This window comes from Carassius auratus, chromosome 50 (genome assembly GCF_003368295.1).
Source record: "Carassius auratus strain Wakin chromosome 50, ASM336829v1, whole genome shotgun sequence".
Taxonomy (NCBI): Eukaryota; Metazoa; Chordata; class Actinopteri; order Cypriniformes; family Cyprinidae; genus Carassius; species Carassius auratus.
In genome coordinates, this window is record NC_039292.1 from 8,306,001 (window position 1) to 8,327,798 (window position 21,798).

Sequence of the window (21,798 nt, forward strand, 5' to 3'; positions counted from 1 at the left end):
GGAAATGGAAATGCATTTGCCGAATACAATTTCTTTAAATGCCCATTAATAAAGTTATGTGACTTTGGGCTATGGGACAGTAAATCCTGACTAACCAGTGGAACGATCTTGTTCCACAGCGTCTGAAATGTTGTTATATGGTCAGTCTCAAATGCCCGAGCAAAGTCTGTCATCAAAGTATTTTTGTATAATTGCCTCCAAGGACCGTTAAAGGACTGCGTACCCAATCAGCACCTTTCGAAAGCAATAAACACATTCACTGTGTTACATCTACTTGTTCTGAGGTGCAAGTCATTTATTATATATTTATTATATTCAGCTTCTCCTATTCTTTTAAGGATGCATAGTGCCAGTTTATCAGGAAGTGATGATTTTGTTCTATTTGACACGTTGGATGGAAATGGTGCTTGTTCGCAAATGTTTTGTGGTATATCCCAATTTTGCACATAAGTTAAATTTGCAGCTTTAGATGGAAACCGGGCTAATGTCAAGGGTTTTATTCCCAGAGAATGTGCTAGATTTCATATGTGTGTGCATGTGTGTGTGTGTGTGTGTATGTTTATATATATATGTATATGTATGTATATGTGTGTGTGTATATAATTACTTATTGCTATATATTTAATTATATAGCTATATTACTATCATTTTGTTTTTAGATGTTATCAGTAAAATAGGTATTAATATAGCAATTATATATTAACGTTATATATCTCCGATTTTATCATAAGTATTTACTCATTATTTTTACTATTAATCTAGTATTTATATTGTGATGATGACAATAATAGCAACAATTTTTATTATATATTCATTATAATATAGATAATTACAATTTTGAGTATTCGTTGGGTATTTATTAGAAGGAGAAGAAAAATGCACTATGCACATATTTAGTGCTTTCAGACTGGAATCTTTTCATCTTATGAGATTTGGTCTCTCAAGCATAATAAACCTGCTAAAAGGCTTTAACATGCTCACTCAGTCAAGAAAATTGTCCCAGTGCCTCCGATTTTCAAAAACTGTCTGTCCTACATTCATTCCTTGAGAACACGGGTCAGCTCTTTGTGTTTGACAGGAAGTTTGTTAACTCACTACAGGAGGGACGGAGCGGGACTCCTTTCATGGCTTAATGCTGACACAGTTAGACTTCTAGACATTGAGCAGAAGAACAGATCCTAGATCAGACTTTAATCGGCTCTCCAAGTTAGATCAAGAAACCTTTGAACCATACTGTGCTAAATTACACCCAGTCTTGACACTTGAATAGTTTATCATTTTTTACATTCGAGATACTGGTGGTAAACAAACACTTGGTGTATGTGCTACAATCAAAAGTAAATGTATGATGTTTCTTTTATCACACAGAAAGGTGCAAAGACTGTATTGTTACCTTTTTTTTTTTTTTTTGCAAACACTTTTGTTTTGCACGGGTCAGCGTAACCTGAAAAGTCTTTTAAATTTGCAAATATAGCGGCCTTAGCAATTACTATAGATTTTTTATTATTTTTTTTTATTATTTTATATTTACTGTTTTAAAGCACCTTGCATCTTATCCTATAAGAAAAGTGATGCTTCTGTTAGCAATCAACACTAAATTAAAAGCCATGAATGCAAAGTATTATGTTGCTCTCTGCTCTAGGCTTCAAGAGAAAGGAGTTCAGAGGGAAACTAGCTATCGCTATCACTGCAAACTTTGTCAATCGCAACACGACAGCGGAGGCCAAAGTGGAGGAGATCAGCGGAGTGGCCTTCATCTTCAATCAGAAGTTCTTCTTGGAGCTCAGGGAGGAGACGGGTGTGGAGAAGCTCCTGCATGACAGAAACAAAATCTGGCTGCATTCTTTAAATACAATGACATGTTCCTTAACGTTTTTAAAATACAAATCACATAATACAAATCTTAACACATTATTGGCATCAGTGTGTAATGGTTCCACTCCTTTAAAGTAAGCAAAACTGGATTGTGATCATCTTCTGAGACAGATGCCAACTTTAATATGCTCATCAAATTTAATAATAGAGCTTAATTCATTGTACTGTACACAGTGATTAATAAAACAATAGCAACTAAAATAGTTGCACAACCAAGCTAATGGACCTCATTTATCTTTTGTACAGGCATTGATCTGGAAAACATTGTCTATTACAAGGACAACACGCACTACTTTGTCATGACTGCAAAGAAACAAAGCTTGCTGGACAAGGGTGTGATCATCAATGTGAGTAAATATTTCAGTAATATTTAGTAATTTTATAGATTTTTGTATATCCATTTGTATACATCATGATGGTATTTGTTGTAGTGCTGTTTAAGTTGCATTTCATTTGTAATGTAATAATCTTTTTTACATTTTTGACTGTTTTCTTTTAGTGGTAAGGTTAAGATTAGAGTTAGTCTTTCATAATTATAATGAGCTTAATAGGCAAACAATAACAAAAATGGTCCTCGCCATTGTGTAAAAAATCTTTTGTGTGTCCTATGGCAAATATTAGTCATCCTATGATAGACATTTCAAAGTATTTTGCTCTCTGAAAGCATTAGAGAGAACTATTTTGTGTTTATTGTGAAAAGAAACTATTAGGAAGCCTTATGTTGGCGTCTGTGTCAGACATATTTTCTCAGAGTATGATACAGGATATTACAGTGATTGAAACTCTTTTGGAGTTTGTCTGGAGTAATAAACTCTCACAGCCTTGGACAACAGCCCCAGTATTAACAGTGGAGACTGTAAAATCCCAGCTCATCGCTCCAACACAATGATGATGATGCTGCTGTGAAATCCACTTAACTTTAAGCTACTTGTTGCGTTCAAATTTGCCCTATTGTTTGGACATGCCTTGACAGGATTGTTTGTGATTACTTCACATCCTGCACGTGTATCTAAACTTATCTCAGTCGCCCTAAAAAGTATTTAGATACTTAATTACATTTCACAAAATAATAGTGGTTTTATTTTAAACAATTGTAGCGCATGTGCACATTTCAAAACATAATTGTTTTTTAAATAAATAAAAAAAATATGAAATTTACATTTTCAAATCTACCGTATTTTTCTGACTATAAGTCGCACCTGAGTATAAGTCGCATCAGTCCAAAAATACGTCATGATGAGGAAAGAAACATATATATAAGTCGCACTGGACTATAAGTCGCATTTATTTAGAACCAAGATCCAAGAGAAAACATTACCGTCTACAGCCGCGAGAGGGCGCTCTATGTTTTCAGCGCCCTATCGCGGCTAGAGACGGTAATGATTTCTATTGGTTCATTTTCCTTGGTTAATTTCTTTCGGTTCATGTCAAATTAATTTTGATAAATAAGTTGCACCTGACTATAAGTCGCATGACCAGCCAAACTATGAAAAAAAGTGTGACTTATAGTCCGGAAAATACGGTTATTTTATTTGGCTTAATTTTCCATTTAAAACTATGTAGGACAGACATGAGTAGGTTTTCCATTTAAAACAGTTTTTTTTTTCTTTGCCAGGACTATATTGAGACCGAGCGGCTGTTGGCGAGCGACAACGTAAACCAAGAAGCTTTGCTCTCATACGCCCGGGAGGCTGCAGATTTTGCCACAAACTACCAGCTTCCCTCTTTGGATTATGCCATCAACCACTACAGCCAGCCAGATGTAGCTATGTTTGACTTCACCTGCATGTACGCCTCAGAGAACGCTGCGCTTGTGAGGGAGAAGAACGGCCGTCAGATGCTGGTGGCGCTGGTTGGAGATAGTCTTCTAGAGGTGGGTGTCATCATATGCCATATCTAGTTACATTTTAAATTTGATCACTTTTTATAATTTATTTAGAAAAAAGAAAAAACAATTGTATTTTTATATATGTCTGAAATAATTATGTATTGTATGTTATCATGACAGTTAGTAAGACTAACATATACATTTTAGGATATCTTTATCTTTTGCTTTAATAACAGCAGCTTTTAAGCTGCATAAAACGAAAATATTTATTCATTTTGAAACCTCTTTTTTTTTTTTTTTTTTTTTTTTTTACATTCAAAAATTTCCATATTTTGTGGTGTGAAAAAAATTTAATCCTTGATTTTTAATCAGCATCTTGAACGCTTTGACCCCACAGTATGTCTAAAATTACACACAGGAAAAGATAGTTTACTTTAGGTTAAAAAATTCCTGATTATTTCAACATGCCTCTTGACTGTACAGCATTTTGTTTAGAATGCCCTGTAAACATGCAGTGTTTTTCTGTTTGACTCATTGGTTTCAACTAGCCTTTCTGGCCCATGGGGACAGGATGTGCTCGAGGGTTTCTGGCTGCCTTTGACACAGCATGGATGATAAAGGGGTGGGCTCAGGGCAAAGAACCCCTTGATCTTCTGTCAGAGAGGTGTGAACACACTCCATCAACCAATGAAACATATTTTGTCATGTTTTTTTAATAATTAGTTTGTCATGACCTAATGTCCTCACTGTTTGTTTATTATAGGGAGAGCATCTACAGGCTGCTGCCTCAGACGACCGCAGAAAACATCTCCAAAAACTTTGAGCAGTACACCATAGACCCAGCCACACGCTACCCCAACCTCAACTCCACCTGCGTACGTCCACATCAGGTGATACTGACACACATTTTCACTATACATAGATCTATATGCATCTGTCTTCCTTCTGTAAATGCTAAACTTCCTGTCTCAGGTGCGGCATCTGTACATTAACGGCGAGCAGAGCTTGAGTTTTCAGGAGCGCAGTGGACCCACACGCACATCCGTAAACATCTCCACAAGAGGTAGATTCAAAAATTTGTGTCTTACGAATATGGCAGTAGATGTGACTGCCTGATTCTGTTCTGTTGCAACAGTCCTTTCAGGGACTACAATCACAATCAATCCCTGCTATTTTGTCTTATTTCTGCATTTACACTTACAATTTATGAGAAAAGAAAGGAATATCAGTTAATGATTCCCCTGGCAAGTTCCTCTTGACCATGTAACTCTTGACTCTTTATAAATCTCCATATTGAAAAATGTAACTTGTTTCATAATCACAATTTCTAATCACATATTTCCACTCAACCGAACTCTCAAAATCTCATTCAGTTGCATTACACTACAATTAGAAACTATGATGTAGCGATGCCACAAGATCCATATTTGTTTTATACTGGCTCAACTGGATGTGGCCTCACGAGAACAAAGATTTCCACACCCTCTACTAAAAAAACAGGATCATGTTACTTGTCGAAAGGGTCTAAAAAAGTGTACGTAGACTTTTACTGAATCTTATAACTCGCACTGTAATGAAATGAATGAATATATATGTATAAATATTCATTAGGGCTGCACGATATTGGGAAAAAATGACATTGCAATATTTTATTTTTCTGCGATCTATATTGCGATATGAAATCTAATCAAATTTTTTCTTACAAACAAAAATGGGGTGTAATATGCGCGAGGGAGAGAGAGCAAAACAGCGCTCGTGTTGTTTGAAGACTGTGTCTCTCTCTCTCTCTCTCTCTCTCTCTCTCTCTATGAGAATACATGTATATTGGATTACAAGTTTCATAATTAAACAAACGTTTCACTGTAATTCTCCTAATGATACTTATTACTTAAAGGTACGTATTGATTTCAGAGTCAGAGGTGCGTCCCGGCCGGCTGCTGCAGTGGTGTCAGAAGCAGACTCAGGGCTACAGGGGAGTGGATGTGTCTGACCTTACAACCTCCTGGAGGAGCGGCCTGGCTCTGTGCGCCCTCATTCACCGTCAGCGGCCGGACCTCATGTGAGCGAGATCTCACACACAAACTGGCTATCATTTCCATTCAGTCCCATGATCGCATCCTCATACGGTTTGACAAATGCTCCATTATTTGGTGGCTCTTTGATCTAACACGTGTGATGGTACCTCCTTCCCTAAGTCATTTGTATAATTTGTTTGCTTTTACTAAAGGACAATAGCGTTGATATTTCAACTTTTCTTTCCTGCAGCTTATTGAAAGTAGTTCAGTTCACTTCAATAAGATGAATGTATCAAAAGGGACCAAGAGGGAGGTGAAACATTAATTTGACCGAAAGAAAGAGGAAGAAAAACATGCACATGTCCTGCCCTGACTCTTTAGAGGTTGCATCATGATTTACATCGGCAATCACATCATCATTTCCACTCATTTTTTCATCAATCTTGGTCATAAATGTAGCTTTCCCTTCTGGATGTGAAAGAAAATGTGTCGGTGAGATGTGACTCATTATAAATCAGCTCGTCCAGTCATCACACCATTCTGTGAGAGGGTTTTTGACAAATATTATGTATCACCAAGGATATAGATTGCATGAACACAGATTGTCAGTGCAGTGGAATGGCATCCAGACCTGATAAGGACTTCCTTGCCCCTGTTTTCCCTCATTTGATCTGCCATTTGATCTGCCTATCTTTATTTCTTCCTTCAGTGATTTTGACTCCCTGAACGAGGCTGATTGCGCTAAAAACAACCAGTTGGCATTTGACGTGGCAGAGAGGGAGTTTGGAATCCAGCCAGTCACCACAGGAAAGGAAATGAATGCGGAACAGGGGCCAGACAAGCTCATTATGGTGCTCTACCTCTCCAAATTTCACGAGATGTTCCGCAACTCTCCTCAATCCATCACAGGTAGAGCTTTCCATACTGTTGTACCTTCAATAAAAAAAATAACAAATGAAGTTTGAAAGTCTTAATTTGGTTGCATCAGTCATGAAGTATAATTCAGAAGTCTAAACTACTTTATGTCATAAATGTACTTAGGATATAACTGTAGAAATTTGTCAACCAGTACAGATTTTAGATTGTTGTCTCTATCGCTGTTAAACACTTATATGACATTGCTGTGCCACGTAGTCATGAAAGCTTATATTTTTCACGCATTGTCATTTAAACAAGTGATTTTTAAGCCATTGAAACCCAATCAGCAGCGAATGAGAACTTACAGTATTTGACTGTAAGCAGTGAAGATTTGTGATCATAGAGCGTGGGTTATTTTTGCCGATTTATAGGCCTTGAACTGTTAAATACAGACACTTATATGCGTCAAAATGCCCATCTTTGGAAGTATCCTCATGAACAAAGTAATTTAGGTCTTAGACGAAAACAAACAGCTGAGAAAGAAAACGTGTAGAAGTATTTTGGATCCGGGCAGCTTTTAAAGTGACAGCAGTCTGGAATATTCCTGCTGTCTGTAATTCATGCACGTCAAACAATAAAAAAGAGAGATTTCTCACTGCTCTTAACTAAATCACTTGTGTAACTTTGTGTAAATTAAATATAGATTTCTTCTAATTAATGAAGAATATGCAGTGTTTTTTTTTGTTTGATCACTTTATACAATTCATGTAGCATTTATTTATTTGTTCTACTGTAGTTTTTTTTTTTGTCCTATTGCTTGTTATAAGTGTCTTAATATATATATATATTTTTTAAAACTGACTGTTTACTCATCTTCAGTGAGCTTGAGTTTTATTTATTTTACTATAAATTTTTTTTAATTTAGGTTAGTATTAGGGCTGGACGATATGGCCAAAATTTATATCACAATATATTTCTTAAATTTTGGTCGATACAATATAATTCCGATATCGACATTAACAATATTTCAAAAAGCCTCAGGAAAAACACATGTTGCTGCAAATTCATTCTCTGCCAGCAGGAGGTGCTTTTGGAGAGGCAGAAACAGCGGTTTCCCCGGTAACGGCTGTAAACAAGTTTTGATTTGGAAATGTGCAGTGCTTTATTCAACAAAGTCAAATAGTGAAAGCCTTTGGGAAAATCTATTTGTGGCGGTCAGTGTTGATATTGTGGTGGGCCGCCACAAATAAATCAATGTATGGGAAACACTGGTAATGTAAATTGAAAAAAAATATTTTGTGTTATATTTATATTGCAGTTTTAATGCTGCTAAGATTATTAGAACTAAAAACAGTTTATATAATAGTTAATTATGGATGTTAAATTTTGAATTTTATAATTCACATTTTATATTATATTCTTCATATATTACATTCAAATTAATACTACTATTATTATTATTTTATTATATTATATTAATATATTATATCATTATTATTTTTTTTTTTAAATATATATTTAATGTTTAATTTATAATATAAAGAATTATTGAATTTCCTGTTCATTTGCACACCGGAGTATGATTCAAAACAATAGTTTTGTGTTATGTTTGCAGGTGTGCCCAAAGATACTGGTGCAAATAATGAAGACTATTCATCAAAGACCACAAACTCTCTTTACAACTCGATAAATCAAGCACTGCCTCGGAAGAGAATCCCAAAGGTAACATTTTTGTCCTATTTATTCAACTAATATAAACTGAGCCAACAGCTAAACCTATTAATGTAAAACACTACCACTTCTGTATCCCAAGGTTGATAAAATGCTGGAAGACTATGACAACAAAAAGAGGAAGAAGGCCAGGAGTCATCTGGAGGAGGTATGTTAACCTTTTTTTTTTCTACACATCCACTGTTTAGTGCATTGCTTTCTCTAATCGATCCATTTCTTTCCTCAGCTAATGCCCAATCAGAGTGCTCCCCCTGTAGGTGAGAAAGAGGAACAGAAGGAAAATAAGGTACGCTCCATGGCAACTCAACTGCTGGCCAGGTTTGAGGAGAATGCACCAAGCTGTGGAGTGCGCAAACAGGTACGGCTCCACTCCTCTTTTTTTTTTCTTTTTATTTAAAGCAGCTAGTGTCCATCAGGAGACTTTACTACATCGATGAATCCTTACAATCCCCTAAAGCCTTAGCTGCTGAAAAGATAAAAGGATGTACATTGAGCCTCTTTGTGTCTTGTAGTTGGTGTTTTTAGTATTTCAGAAACATAGTCTGTAAACTGCTCATGTGGTACTGATACTCTGGAGTCAGTAGAACGAGCAGCAGGGATCTCTGATCTAATCCAGATCGTGAACCGTGTCTGTAATCCTGAATCAATACCAGTCTTTGTGCAGCGAAAGTAAATCCGCTGCTTCATCAGATGCAGAATATTTCCATTTGGATGCATGACAGTGCATTTCAAAACATGATTTTTGTTTGTCAAAGAAGAAAGTGTAAGATTAATGCTGTGACTGTGAGTGTGAAATTTATTTTTGGTGGTTTGTTGGTAGAAATAGGTTGACTTTGTTAACAATGGTTATTGCATTAAGTATAACAAATTAACTACAATTTTCTTTTACCGCATTAATCTAGATTAATGTTATTTTTCAGTATACAATTTTTATTATTATATAATTCAGGTATAAATTACCATATATGAATTTATTATGAGTTTACATGAATAACGGTTGTATATTTATAGATTACAAAAACTTTCATAATAATCAATTAATAAATGAAACATATGAACAATAGTTTAATTATAAAGTATATTAAAATGTAGTTTATTAAATGTTATCGAGTTAAACTTTATTGTAAAGTATTACCAGTGACTAATTGGTAACATTTAAAATGACAAATGTTTTGCTAGCCATTTTTAGAAAACTAAGATAGCTAACTAAGCCTAAACTAACCACATGAACCAGTCAATAAAAACAAATAACATTTCTATTGTTCTGGGCACAAATTTTATGTAGGTTTGAAACAGATCTTCAGGAAGTATGTCTAGTATTATTTACAGAAAAAAGTTGAAATCCGAAGAATGAGTCTTTGTTTGTAATCCCTCAATGCAGTGTAATTGTGAATTTTTATTTATTTATTTTCACAGTCCTCCTGCTGCGTTTTTTTTCTGCAAGCTTTCCTTTTTCAGATTATCAGTGGTCATTAAATGGTCTGGCTGCTCCGTTATAGGCTTAAAGGATGTAGGTCACTCGTGGAGTGTTAATACTCTATAACTGAATATGAATGGTTAATGAAGTACTGTCGAGTTGTTGATTTATAAGCCAGTGTGTGCTTTTAAGCATTTAATGCTTTTTCATACAGTTGTTCTGCTCTTACATTTACTTTCCTTTTTTCTGTGGCTTTTCTAGCTTTCCTCTGATTTTCTCTTTCTTTCCGTCCTGATTCTTTCTGCATTTTCTTTTTCTTTCTATCTCCCCGGGTGCAATGTTACCGAAACTAGTCTGAATCGGAGACTGACAAACCCGTAACTCTGGACATGACAGAAAACCCACGTTTTGCCAAACCTAAGAGCCAGCCCGCACCCCTTCCTCCCCCACCTCCCAAACCAAAACGGCAGGTACGCTCCGTAGTATGTTCTAGATCTGTCATTACACATCACCCACAATCTCATGCAGTGTATTGATTTTAGCATATGTGTCCACTACTAACGTGACAGTCAAGTTTGAATTTAGACACTTTCTTTTTAAGACTATTTAAGGCTATTTTATAGACTTAAGATTATTTATTAAAAAAATGAAGTAAAATTTTCTTTCAGCCTTCTACATATCTTAGACTGCTGGAATCTCACACGAGGAATGAGACCCATCATTCTGACCACCGTTTACAAATCCTGTCCAGTCATGGCCACAAAGAAATCCAGTCCAACCACAAAAACACTGGCATTCACCATAGTCCCCAGCTAACTGAAATTCCCTCAAGTTATCAAAGCAGTGAGTCCCGTCCCAGATCTCCTCATATTCCCTTCAAAGTGCTTCAGTTGGATTCACTGACGGCAGACCCCTCAGATTCAGTCCCATCCTTCACACCAGCCCTGAGCGCCATGTTTCAGTGCCAACAGAAGCTGGAAGAGGAAGTCAGCCAGGTGAATGGTGTGATGCATCAATCAAACTCATTGCATTTCTAAAATAGGGCAATCTTAAACACCTCAGCAACAGCATATTAACCAAGAATAACATTCTCAGCATGAGTTTTGCATGCACTCTAAATAATTGCTTCTAATGTTTTCTGGACAATACATAAAATTAATTTTAAAGAAGTCATGAACTGCCATTTTTATTCATTTGCACTGTTCGCTATGGCAGACTTATCAAGATAAAAAAAAAAAAAACCTCATGATTCAAAAGTAATGTGCTATTTTCTGTCCTGTTTCGAGCCCCCTCATCAGAAAGCTCTGTTTGAATAGGCGCGGAGGATTGTAAACTCGAAAGTAAACGATTGCTTCAGCAGATTGGCTTCAATATAAGATGTTTTTTTTCCTGAAAATTGCAGGATTTTTTTTTATAGTACAATGACCTCATATGTCAAAAGATCAAGGGAATTTAGATTTCTTATTTCATGGCCCTTTAAAATAAAATATTTGATTATTACTCCAACAATAATTACTTTTTTGCATAATTTTTAGGTTAAAATTCAAATTATATTAATATTAATGCTGTCATTTCTCTTTTTTTTAACTACTCTGGACAGAACAGACTCTGTATCTTTTGAGCATGCATGCCAAGCATGAATATTTGACATTGATTATTGTAAACTTCCCGTAAACTTATTGTAAAGGCCCCGATATTCTTAAAGCAAAATCGAAGAATGAACTAATGGGATGTCATTTCAAACAAAAGCCTGCCAAAACTAAGTTTTTGTGTGTGTGTGTGTTCGTTTTGGAAGTTCGAAACATCTTGCCAAAGCAAACATTCCAGAAATAATTAGCTCTGGCTGCAAAACACCTTTATACTACCATTGGTCCGTGACAACTCCATCATAGAAGGCGGAGCCTCAGCACACACTTACTTTCAGGTGACTTCACGTGAGTACTTATTTGCAGAGCTCATGCAAACATACCCATGTTGCTGTGAGCACATGCTTTTAATACATTTTTGTGTATTTTGTTACTGAGAGGAAAACGGGCAGCTGGTTTTTACATATTCATATAAACGTTGCATTCATCAGAGTGATGTTTGATGACCGTATACCACTGCTCACGTATTTCAAACTTCGTTTTACCCGAAAACGAAGAATGAAAAAGAACTTTCTTCTGAGTATATTGGGGCCTTTACTGCTACAGACAGTCATGGTTTTATTTCCTTTAGCTCTTGTGATGCTTTCTGTCTCTTTTGCCTTTTGAATATTGAATACTTTGCAGAGAAAAGTGCAGGCTGAAATTACTAGACCGTTCAACAAAAAGAGCATTAAAGACCGAGCTCAGCAACTGAGCTGCTTGTTCACTGGCAAACCACTTCATCCTCAGGTGAAAAGCAAAGACTTGTTTTTGGATTGCATTCATAATACTAGAGCATCATGGTACTGCCCTGCTTGCTGTGTGCTCACAAAACTTCAGCAGCTGGTTTACTGTGTTTTCACAAGCTCTGTGTGGTGTGTTTTGGTTTTTGGTCAGAAAATAACCTCAATATCAATGACTTTTTATCTTAGACGGTTTTTGCAAAGTTTGTTTGTCCTTACTTGACCTCACAGGGGATTTTCCCTTGAAAGGACTTCAGAGGAACAAGGACTTAAATATGCTAACATTGGTGACCTCTGTCTTTATTCAGAGGGACCTTTTCTTTTTCATCCTGACTTGTATAATTTAATGCATCAACCGAGGCAGAAGAAATGCAGAACAGTTTGTTTGTTTGTTGATTTCAGCAGAACTAACCAGGAACGCATAAAATAAGTCAAATTGTGGTTTGCCACTTTGCTGAATGTAGTCCTCTGTTCTCTCTTTCTGTTATTCATTCTCTCTCTTTTTCATTCTCTCTTATAGTGAGACTGAGATCCCTCATGGTGTTTGACCAATATGATTATTGTAATTATTCATAACTGATTTTTTAATTTATTATTCTATTAGAATATTATAAAATATTATTAAAACACAAATATTATTATAATTGTATTATATTTCGTAGTACTGATTTAATTTATATTTATCACTATTTAATTTAAAACTGTATTAATATTTCAATATTAGCTACACTAATAGCAATAACAAATAATAACAAAAATAACTATTATATTTGTAGTAGTAGTATTTTATTTCTTTATAATAAAATATTCCTTATTTTATTTATTAATTACATTATTATTGAATATAAAACATTAATATTTTAATATCAACTACACTAATATTGTTTTAATATTTATTATTGTTAGCAGAAGTATTTTATTTATTATAACGATAAATATTTAAAATAATGCTATTTCAGTATTAGCTATAATAATAATAATAATAATAATAATAATAATCTATTTATTATTAATAGTATTGTATTATTATTATTACTGATTCATGTCTGTCCTTCCCTTCTGTCATCTTACAGTGTTTAGTTTCTGAATAATCTTCAGACTGTGATTTTCTTTTCTTTTTTTGTTTCTTTTGTTCCACATTATCTTTGCTCTCCTGACGCAGGCAGATAAAGGCTCTTCTGCTGTTTCTTCTAAAGCTTTCTCAGTTCACGCTATCCCAGAATGCTCTACTCTCTCCTGTCATCTGTCTCCTATTCCTTCAGTCCAGTACAAGCAGGTAAAACATTGTGATTATACTAATAATAGTAATTAGAGGAGCTGTACTGTTTCAGACTACATAAATACAGACTGTGGTTTGAGTCACATTTCAGAATTAAAAAAAAATGTATGTCTCAATCTGTAAGTAATGTTGAAAGGCATTTTCCATTGGTTTTAGTGCAGTGAAGATTCAGAAACACAGCTGAACCATGTTAAGCACACAGATCACTCTGAAATCAGACGTGTAGAGTGCCTTGACGCCTCCAGACAGGTATTCAAGCAGCTACTGTATGCTGTGACCATGCATTTATATACTGCCTGAATAAAAATGAAGCAATAACAATAAACTGGCCTTAACCTTGCATGTCATAAACTGTGTTGGGTGTTTTGCCATTCATAAAGCAGTTAAGACTTCTTTCATATTTGGTACAATAAAAAAAAACATTGATTATTATATTCCTTGTAAATATTCTGTAGTTAGCGGAAATCTATTAAATAGGGCTATAGAAATAGTTTCTTATTGAAAAAAAACTTTTAATGTGAGAGAACCTTAAAGAAAAAGAATACAAATAAATCCTGTAAAAATGTATTTAAAAAGGGTCCACTGTCTTACTCTTTCACATCTTTATTATTCTCCACTATGGTTTCAATCTCTTCCACATTTCTTCTTTTTTCTATTCTCCTTTCTTTACTGCTGATTGTCAGAGAACTGTGGGAAAGGTTTCCTCTGCTATTGGTGTTAAAGCAGCTACACTGGCCTTCTTATATGAGACCGATCACAGACCTAACAACCCTTTTACCCTCTCGCTGGTAAGCACCTTGAGTCCTGGAACAAGATGATGTTTAAAAGAGATGGCTATTTCTTCAGGCTACAGAAGTTTTTCATTTTTCCCAACAAAGATGTAGTCCGTGTTATGATCTTGGGTGGTGATATATTTCTATCTTGCTAATCAAAGCACAAGCTTTTAGCCTTTTTTTTTTCAGGACAATGCTCGTTTCTTTGGCTTAAGCATTGATTCATTGGTTTATTGATTTATTGACCGTTTAACTTTAATATTGTGCCCTGTTCATCTTGTGTGATTGCACAGTGTAACACTGACCTGCTAACTTAAACTTGTGATATTTTACTGTGGTTCCTAGCAGGTTTTGCCCTAATTTTCTTACTTAAACAGCTGATCAATTTTAATTTCCCTCTGTTTCAGACCAGCATGCGGAAGGAGTTTCCTCAGGGTCTGGGCGGCAGTGACATCTGTCACTTCTGTGAGAAGCGCGTGTACATCATGGAGCGGCTCAGTGCGGAGGGATGCTTCTTCCACAGAGAGTGTTTCCGCTGTAACATCTGTGGTTGCACGTTGCGTCTGGGTGGTCATGCTTTCGACTCCAACCAAGGTTTGCCAGAGTGACATTGTGTTTAGAATGCCAAATGTACTTATTAGACCATTAAATGTAGTATGTAGTATTGAATGGAAAAAATTATTTACTTGCATCCTTTTCTTGCAGGCGCTTTTTACTGCAAGCTGCACTTTTCTCAGCACAAAATCAGCAGTAGGCATCGAAGAGGAGAGGTAATACATTTTATTATACCAACCTATAAACCAGACAATTATACAGTTTAGAATTCGTTACACAAAAACATTTGACTTCAGAATGCTGCAACGGACCAGTAATAATTGATTTAATAAAATCTCATTTGTAAATTATTCTCATTTACATCTGATGCACAATTTATTTTGAATTTAATCGTAATTTAATTACAATGCATACAGAACTGTTGACAATGTGAGCACATTATTAATATTATTATAATCTTCATTGTAAAAGCTATTTTTTATTATTTATAATAGTATAATTATTAGTTAACAGTAATATAAGAATTAGTTATAGGTGTTGTTGTTGTGTTTTTAATTATTATGGTTATTAATAATCAGTATAATCTAGATTTTAACTTTTCAGAATAAATTGTATTATTTAGTCATGTATTAATATTAGAATGTATTAATATAACTAATAATAGTGATCATTAACTTAATTAAAGCTATTTTTAGATTTATAATAGTATATAATTAGTTATTAGTAATACAATTATTAGTTATAGATGTTGTTTTATTATATTATTATTCATAATAATAATAATCAAGATAAATAATACAAGTGATAACATTAATAATAGTAATATTCATTAATATTAATTAATAATTTAGATAATCTAGATCGTTTAATAATTATTAGTCATTTATTATATTATTATATATAATTATTTTTAGTAATATAATTATTTATTATTATTATTATATCAATAATATATACAGTATATCTGTGTATGGTCAATCTACTTGCAATACCCTATGCACATTTGATATATACATTAGAAGCAACTTTTAGTGTGTTGTAAATGTCCGTTTTCTTTATGTGATCATTATTATGTCCCACAGATCAATGGAGTTGGCAGACCCTCGTCCAGCGCTAGTTCTGATTACACGGCCACAGACGGCCTCCGCGGCCTGTCCTCAGGTACCCTGACTTCCCTATTTAGGAAAAGTCTTCACTGGCCACTGCCCGTGGGCCGCGCACTGTTCGGTACGCCCCGCCAGCTTGCATGCTGGATGTATAAGGCGGCCCGGGCCGTAGCACTACACATCAGAGAGCGCCAGGAGGACTATGTATTCCTTTATGAGCTCCTAAGTCTGGGTGTGCCCTTCATGTACGTGCTGCATGAGATGACGGGCCAGATGAGCCGAGAGGCCATCGCTCCCTCCCCAGTGAGCATGATGGAGTCAGTCGAGCCGTACCGGGGGCTCCAGCTGTATTAAAGGGTCCTCGGTACTGCTAGATTGACGAGGGATGGGGTCTTTTAAACTCTGTCCCTTACACTGAAATGCTTAGTTTATTGCTTAAAGGTTATTTCTTGGTACTTCTAACAGTGTTATGTGATTTGTATGAGAAGCTGAATTTTAGACGACTTAAAGAAACAGTTCTGCCAAAATAACAAATCATTTACTCAGCCTCGCTTCATTCCAAACCTGTATCACTGACTTTTTTCGGTTATATTTTGCAGATGGAAGTAAGTCATAGAGGTTTATGAGAGTAAATGATGAAATTATCATTATTTTGGGTGAACCGTCCCTTTAAGACGCAGCTATGGCCCTTCGGGGTTTAAGAAATATTCAGTGTTCGTAAATATTCTTCTGATTGAAAATGTAAGACCCAAAGCTGATAAACTAAGAGCACTTTACTGAGAAGGGTTGTGCTGCTTTATCCTAACTGCCTGAAGCTGCCGGCTGGCGTGAATGCAGCGTTAAGGAATGGCCAAAAGTTATTGAAATGCATTTTGACAACTTTATTTAGAAAATATGATAGGCTTCTTTTTTTATTATTGAAATGTTCAGCAATTTTGTAGTTCACTGCCTTTTGGGGTATCTAGATGTAGCTTATAACCAAAATTGTGTTTTTTTTTTGTTTTGTTTTTTTTTGTTTTTTTTTATGTAATGCAATTAGTCTTTATTGGTGAAATGCATCATATTCTGCATTGATTTCTAATGTAAAAGTGATGGAAACGTCCTTTGGGATCACCATGAATAGTGTACCTCCAATTGTTTAATCAGTCAGTGTCCAAACATTCTACTAAATGTGTGGTGTAAAGCTTTAAAAATGGTCTGTTTGGGGTTTTTTCTTGCACTGTTTTATCAGTGTTTAAGTGTACTGAACATGCATAATTATAGTTCTGGAAAATCCACCCTTGACTTTAGTGCAATTTCTCTCTCAATTTCCTTTTTTCTTTTCATTTTCATTCTTCCCATCCTTCTCTACATTCATACATAGTCTGTTTCAAGTTTCCAATGCTCCAACCCTTGATTGGCTGAACCGTGAGAGCAGGAACTCGATTGGCCTGCATGGGTCAGGTGATCTGGTTGTTTCGCTTTGCACTGCATATCCCTCAACTATAATATTAACCCCATTATTGTGAATGCATGCAGCATGGGTCTAATGTATGAATATTTCTTATGAGACATCACAAACATCATCATAGTCCTTTACCGACAGACAGCATTGCGTTTGTTTGTTCCCAGAGCTAACACACTAACAGAAGTGCACTTGAACGCTTGACTATCACAGCATGCTATTTGAATGCACCCGTTTTTCTAGTACACGGTGTCCCGTAAAGTAACCTCCCTTCTTGTTTCTCTCCATGTTGGTCCTCTCTGTTGCAGAGGCTGCTTTACTATCCCAATCCCATGTAAGAGCACTCTCTTGTTCCTTTTCCTAAAACAAACTGAAGTCATCTAATAAGAAGACTTAGTTTTTGCCCAATTTTTAAAGGATTGTTTTTCGCTTACTATATTTCTTTGTATATTTCACAATGAAAGACTGTCTCTCTTAAATTATATTATATTTAAAGCCTGTACGCATAAAATAAATTCATTTTTAAATCTAAAAATTTGTTTCTGCTTTTTTTTGTCAGTCGATTCACTGAGCTTCCTGTGTAACCCCCAGCAAAGAAGCATTTGTATTCATCAATGCAATGATGAAACATTCTATACAAATGTTTACTACCAAGCTGATAATATGAAATGCAACACAACTAACAATTTTCATTATAGGCTTAAAAAAATAATTCTGTGCCAATACATCACACCCAAAATATACAAATGTAACCCTCTCCCTTTTTTGTGTTTTCACTTTTCACACTATTTAACTTCACATCCCACGTTTGAAAAGCATTGGAACTACAACAAACCATTTTTTTATTACAATTTTTAGTGCATACATCAGACCCATTTTAAATTATGTCTGAATTCTTGTATAGTCTGACTGAACTTGGTTCTTTTGGGTCTTTTCTATCCTGTCCTTTTATCTGCTTTTTTGAAGGTGACTGTACTGCCTCCTAATTTGAACTCAAATAATACAGAATAATCATTAAACAAAAAGTCTGTGCCAATTTTTAACCACCATGTTCTGTTAAAATTACATATATAGATAAAAAAAATCTATAAATTATTTTAGAATTTTCCTTACTATAAGAGGGCTCGCAAAATTTCCAAATCCCTAGTAGTGCTTCGGGCAGGCACTCTTCAGATTTTGGTAAACCAAAATAAATTTAACTAGTCCACATAAAAATAATTTTTTTTTAATACAATGTTAATCAAATTTAATTTTTAAAACACAAATATCAAGGAAGGAATTTAATTACACAGGGTATCTGCAGACTTTTTAAAAACAATTTAAGGTTGTTTATGAAAAAATAAAATAGTGTATGAGCGGGGTAAAGCAATATTTATGGTAACACATTAAACCATAAAATGACATGATTTTCAGTTCAGATACAAGTTTTCACAAAACAAGATGTCTTATTAAATGATAGACATCACATGTCAGTCTTTACACCATTTTTAAGAACAGACATGAGTCAACTCATATTAGTCAATTCTAATATCAATTTAAAACATAAATATATATCTTACTGTCTAAATTGTTTAGACTTTTAGAAGACACATTAACTTCTACATTTACAACTGCGTGTTTGCTTGGTAAAGATACGAGTCTCTTTTCCCATTGATCCAAACAAAGACAGCAGATGGGCTTATTGAGAATGCAAGTTCATTCTCTGCCAGCAGGAGGCGCTTTCGGCAGAAATACAGCGGTTTCCCCAGTAACGGCTGTAAACAAAGCAGCAAGTGCTACTTTATCAGGTATTACAGGTAAGATTATAGGAAAATCCCTTCAAAACTTTTCGGAAGACAGTCTGTTCCCACCAGAGATGCATTCATATTAAAAACCCTGCACCACGTTTTGTACCATGTATTTAAGATGACTGTCGGGCAGGGCGCTGATACATTTCGGTAGCCCGACTGGAAGACACAACAGCGCGGTCAAGCTAACAGCGATTTTGCGAGCCCTTCTGTAAACAATGTTAAATATATTTCTTTATCAAGGCCTTGCGGTCTTAAACAACACTAACAGAACACGAGGGTTAATTTGAGTTTTTTTATATTCATGGGTAATTTAATTAATTCAACTGGCTAATTTTGAAAAAACTAAATATAAAGATGAAACATTTTGCAAATACTTTTTTTGTGTTTTGTGCAAGATTTACAGGGTCAAAAATGAATGAAAAAGCTCTCATCAACGCATTTGAAGATCTCTTGCTATGTCTTCACCTCATTTGACACCTAAAAAGTATTGCAGTATTGAGTGCTGTATTCATTTTACACGTGAATGACTGTCATAGAGTGTGCTAGAGGGAAAGAGCTAAATAGTGAGGGATGGAGACTATTGAAAAGCACGAATCAAAACAGACATTCATATGGGGAGTGTCTCAAGGTTCTAATATCTGCTTAACATGAATTAAAAGCTGAGAAATTAGTTCATATTTAGCCATGTGTTCAGATAAATCATCTTATGAAAGTCAGTGACCTTATACTGTCATTTAAACAGGAATTCAGCTTTTACAAACCATTTTATTAAACTGATGAACTAAAGACTGCCTTGTGACATTTTACAAGTTATTAATTAGTTTCGCTTCGGGATATGTGGAATAATACTAATAAAGTAAATTAATAAACAAAACAATTTATTATTAATAGTAATAGCAGTAGTTGTTGTGCTGGGGTTATACAGACATTAAGGTACAGTATGTAACCATTTCTGAACATGGGAGCAGGGTCTGGTTTCTAAATTGAGTTTGTCATATGTGTGTGCGTGGACCCCGCAGGAGCCGAATCAGACTCCGTTCTCAGAACTCAGGATGACTTGAAGGGTTTGTCGAACCCCAGCGCTCTGGCTGAGGGTGCAGAGGTGCAGGACCTCTCAGACGCCACGGAGGTCATAAACGTGAGGTTTGTCCACAATATACACTTAACTATGAAACTTACTTGTGTCCACATTTTAGACTCAAAGTGTTTTGAGAATGAGAGATACTGTGTTCATTAATTATATGTTGTCTAGAGGGAATTTATTTTTCATTATTAATAAACGAATAATAATTGTATTATTTTATTTTATTATTAACGTTTTATTATAAATATTCTTCTTATTATTAAACCACTAATAATATATGTGAAAGCTTTTATCTGAAGTCTTTTATCTGCATATTTTGGTGTAGTGAAGTCAAAGATTCATCTAAAAAGCCCGATCCTGCAGATTCTGCACCTGCGTGTCCCGATTCTCCACTGCAGAAAGGTCAGTCGAAACTTTTTAGCTTTTTTTCAGTTTTACTATGTCACAGTATCCATTATTATTGTCTCTTACAGTCACCCCTAAAAGATTTCAAGTCACACATAAAAGTGCCGTTCATTTCATTCATACATTAAGGATGGTTGAAGTGTCCAAAAATGACACTTTTTCACTATTAAATAGTTGAACAGACTGATATGTGGAAGTTATGTTCATCTTTGGGTCTCCAGCTTGGATTCTAGTCAGTTTTTTTTAATGAAGTTAAGGAGTGGCATTCAAAGCCAGACTTTCACATTGACTGTATATTATTTTTGGCCCGTGGACGTGTCTTTCAGCGGGCTGAACATTTTGTTCAGTCACAACATGAAGCTTGTTAGACAGCAGCTGTTGGATTTGTTTGCCTAGCTGGTCTTTTTTTTTTTTTTTTTTTTTTAAGGTGAAAATATATAACTTTGCATTATGTGTGTTGAAATGAATGCTCTTAAATGATCAGTCACTTTAAGTGCTCAGTTTGATTTCCTATTTTCATCAGTGAAACGCTCTACATCCAAAGGGGAGATTACCAACAAAAACAACCTCTGGAAGAAGAAAATCCGATACAGTAAGTATCGTTCAAGTATCCCATGAAAAAAAAAAAAAAACACAAAATGAAAATCTTCAAAGACACTGCCATAGTGTTTTTCCTTCCCCTCAAGCTTGTGTTGTCGGCCAAAATCTTAAATTCTAAATCGAGTTTCATGCACAAGTTATTTTTTCTACTCAAGATTGATAAAGAGCTCAAAATAAATAATGAGTCTCTACGTGTCTCGACTGAACATGCTGTGTGATTCAGCCTTGCTTATTGCAGTGCCTGTGATGTCAGTTGCCACACATAACTAATCTAAATTCATTTGTTAATCCTGTCTGGATTAATATCAAGCGTCATACATGATCTATTTATAAAGGCTAATGCAGCTTTTGGTCGCCGGAGCACATGTGCTTCATTTTTAGAGATCAGTTTCTTGGTATTTAGTACTGGAAGCAAAACTCTAAAGCGACTTTTCTGAAGGCTGCACTATCGAAATGGTTGATATGACTTTATATATGTTAAAACTCGGAGGCAGACTGGTGACTAGGTTTTTTTTTTGGGTGCTGGTCATTTCCACCTACTTCACCAGAGGGCGCTGCTATTCAGTTTCACAGCTATTGTTTGAGAGCGTATAAAAGCAGTTAGTACAGGCAAACATTTCTGTCTTTACAGCAAATTTGAATTGTTTTGACTACAGTTTTTTAATTCATT

General features: G+C 35.1%; 1 protein-coding gene across 4 annotated transcripts in view; it reads left to right on the top strand.

Moving 5' to 3' along the window:
- Positions 1-21,798, top strand: part of LOC113066852 (protein-methionine sulfoxide oxidase mical2b-like) — a 43,804-nt gene that overhangs the window by 15,764 nt on the left and 6,242 nt on the right. For 2 of the 4 annotated variants that reach the window (XM_026238919.1, XM_026238918.1), the window contains exons 6-22: positions 1,643-1,798; positions 2,122-2,222; positions 3,491-3,748; positions 4,252-4,367; positions 4,467-4,593; positions 4,676-4,766; positions 5,615-5,762; positions 6,428-6,627; positions 8,192-8,298; positions 8,390-8,455; positions 8,534-8,665; positions 14,552-14,738; positions 14,850-14,914; positions 15,782-15,860; positions 20,059-20,182; positions 20,449-20,525; positions 21,052-21,120. In XM_026238919.1, coding sequence (XP_026094704.1) covers positions 1,643-1,798; positions 2,122-2,222; positions 3,491-3,748; positions 4,252-4,367; positions 4,467-4,593; positions 4,676-4,766; positions 5,615-5,762; positions 6,428-6,627; positions 8,192-8,298; positions 8,390-8,455; positions 8,534-8,665; positions 14,552-14,738; positions 14,850-14,914; positions 15,782-15,860; positions 20,059-20,182; positions 20,449-20,525; positions 21,052-21,120 — 2,103 coding nt within the window. Of the gene's footprint in view, positions 1-1,642; positions 1,799-2,121; positions 2,223-3,490; positions 3,749-4,251; positions 4,368-4,466; positions 4,594-4,675; positions 4,767-5,614; positions 5,763-6,427; positions 6,628-8,191; positions 8,299-8,389; positions 8,456-8,533; positions 8,666-10,077; positions 10,195-10,392; positions 10,963-14,551; positions 14,739-14,849; positions 14,915-15,781; positions 15,861-17,557; positions 18,161-20,058; positions 20,183-20,448; positions 20,526-21,051; positions 21,121-21,798 lie in introns of those variants that run through there. The other 2 variants (XM_026238922.1, XM_026238921.1) reach the window with 2 other exon arrangements.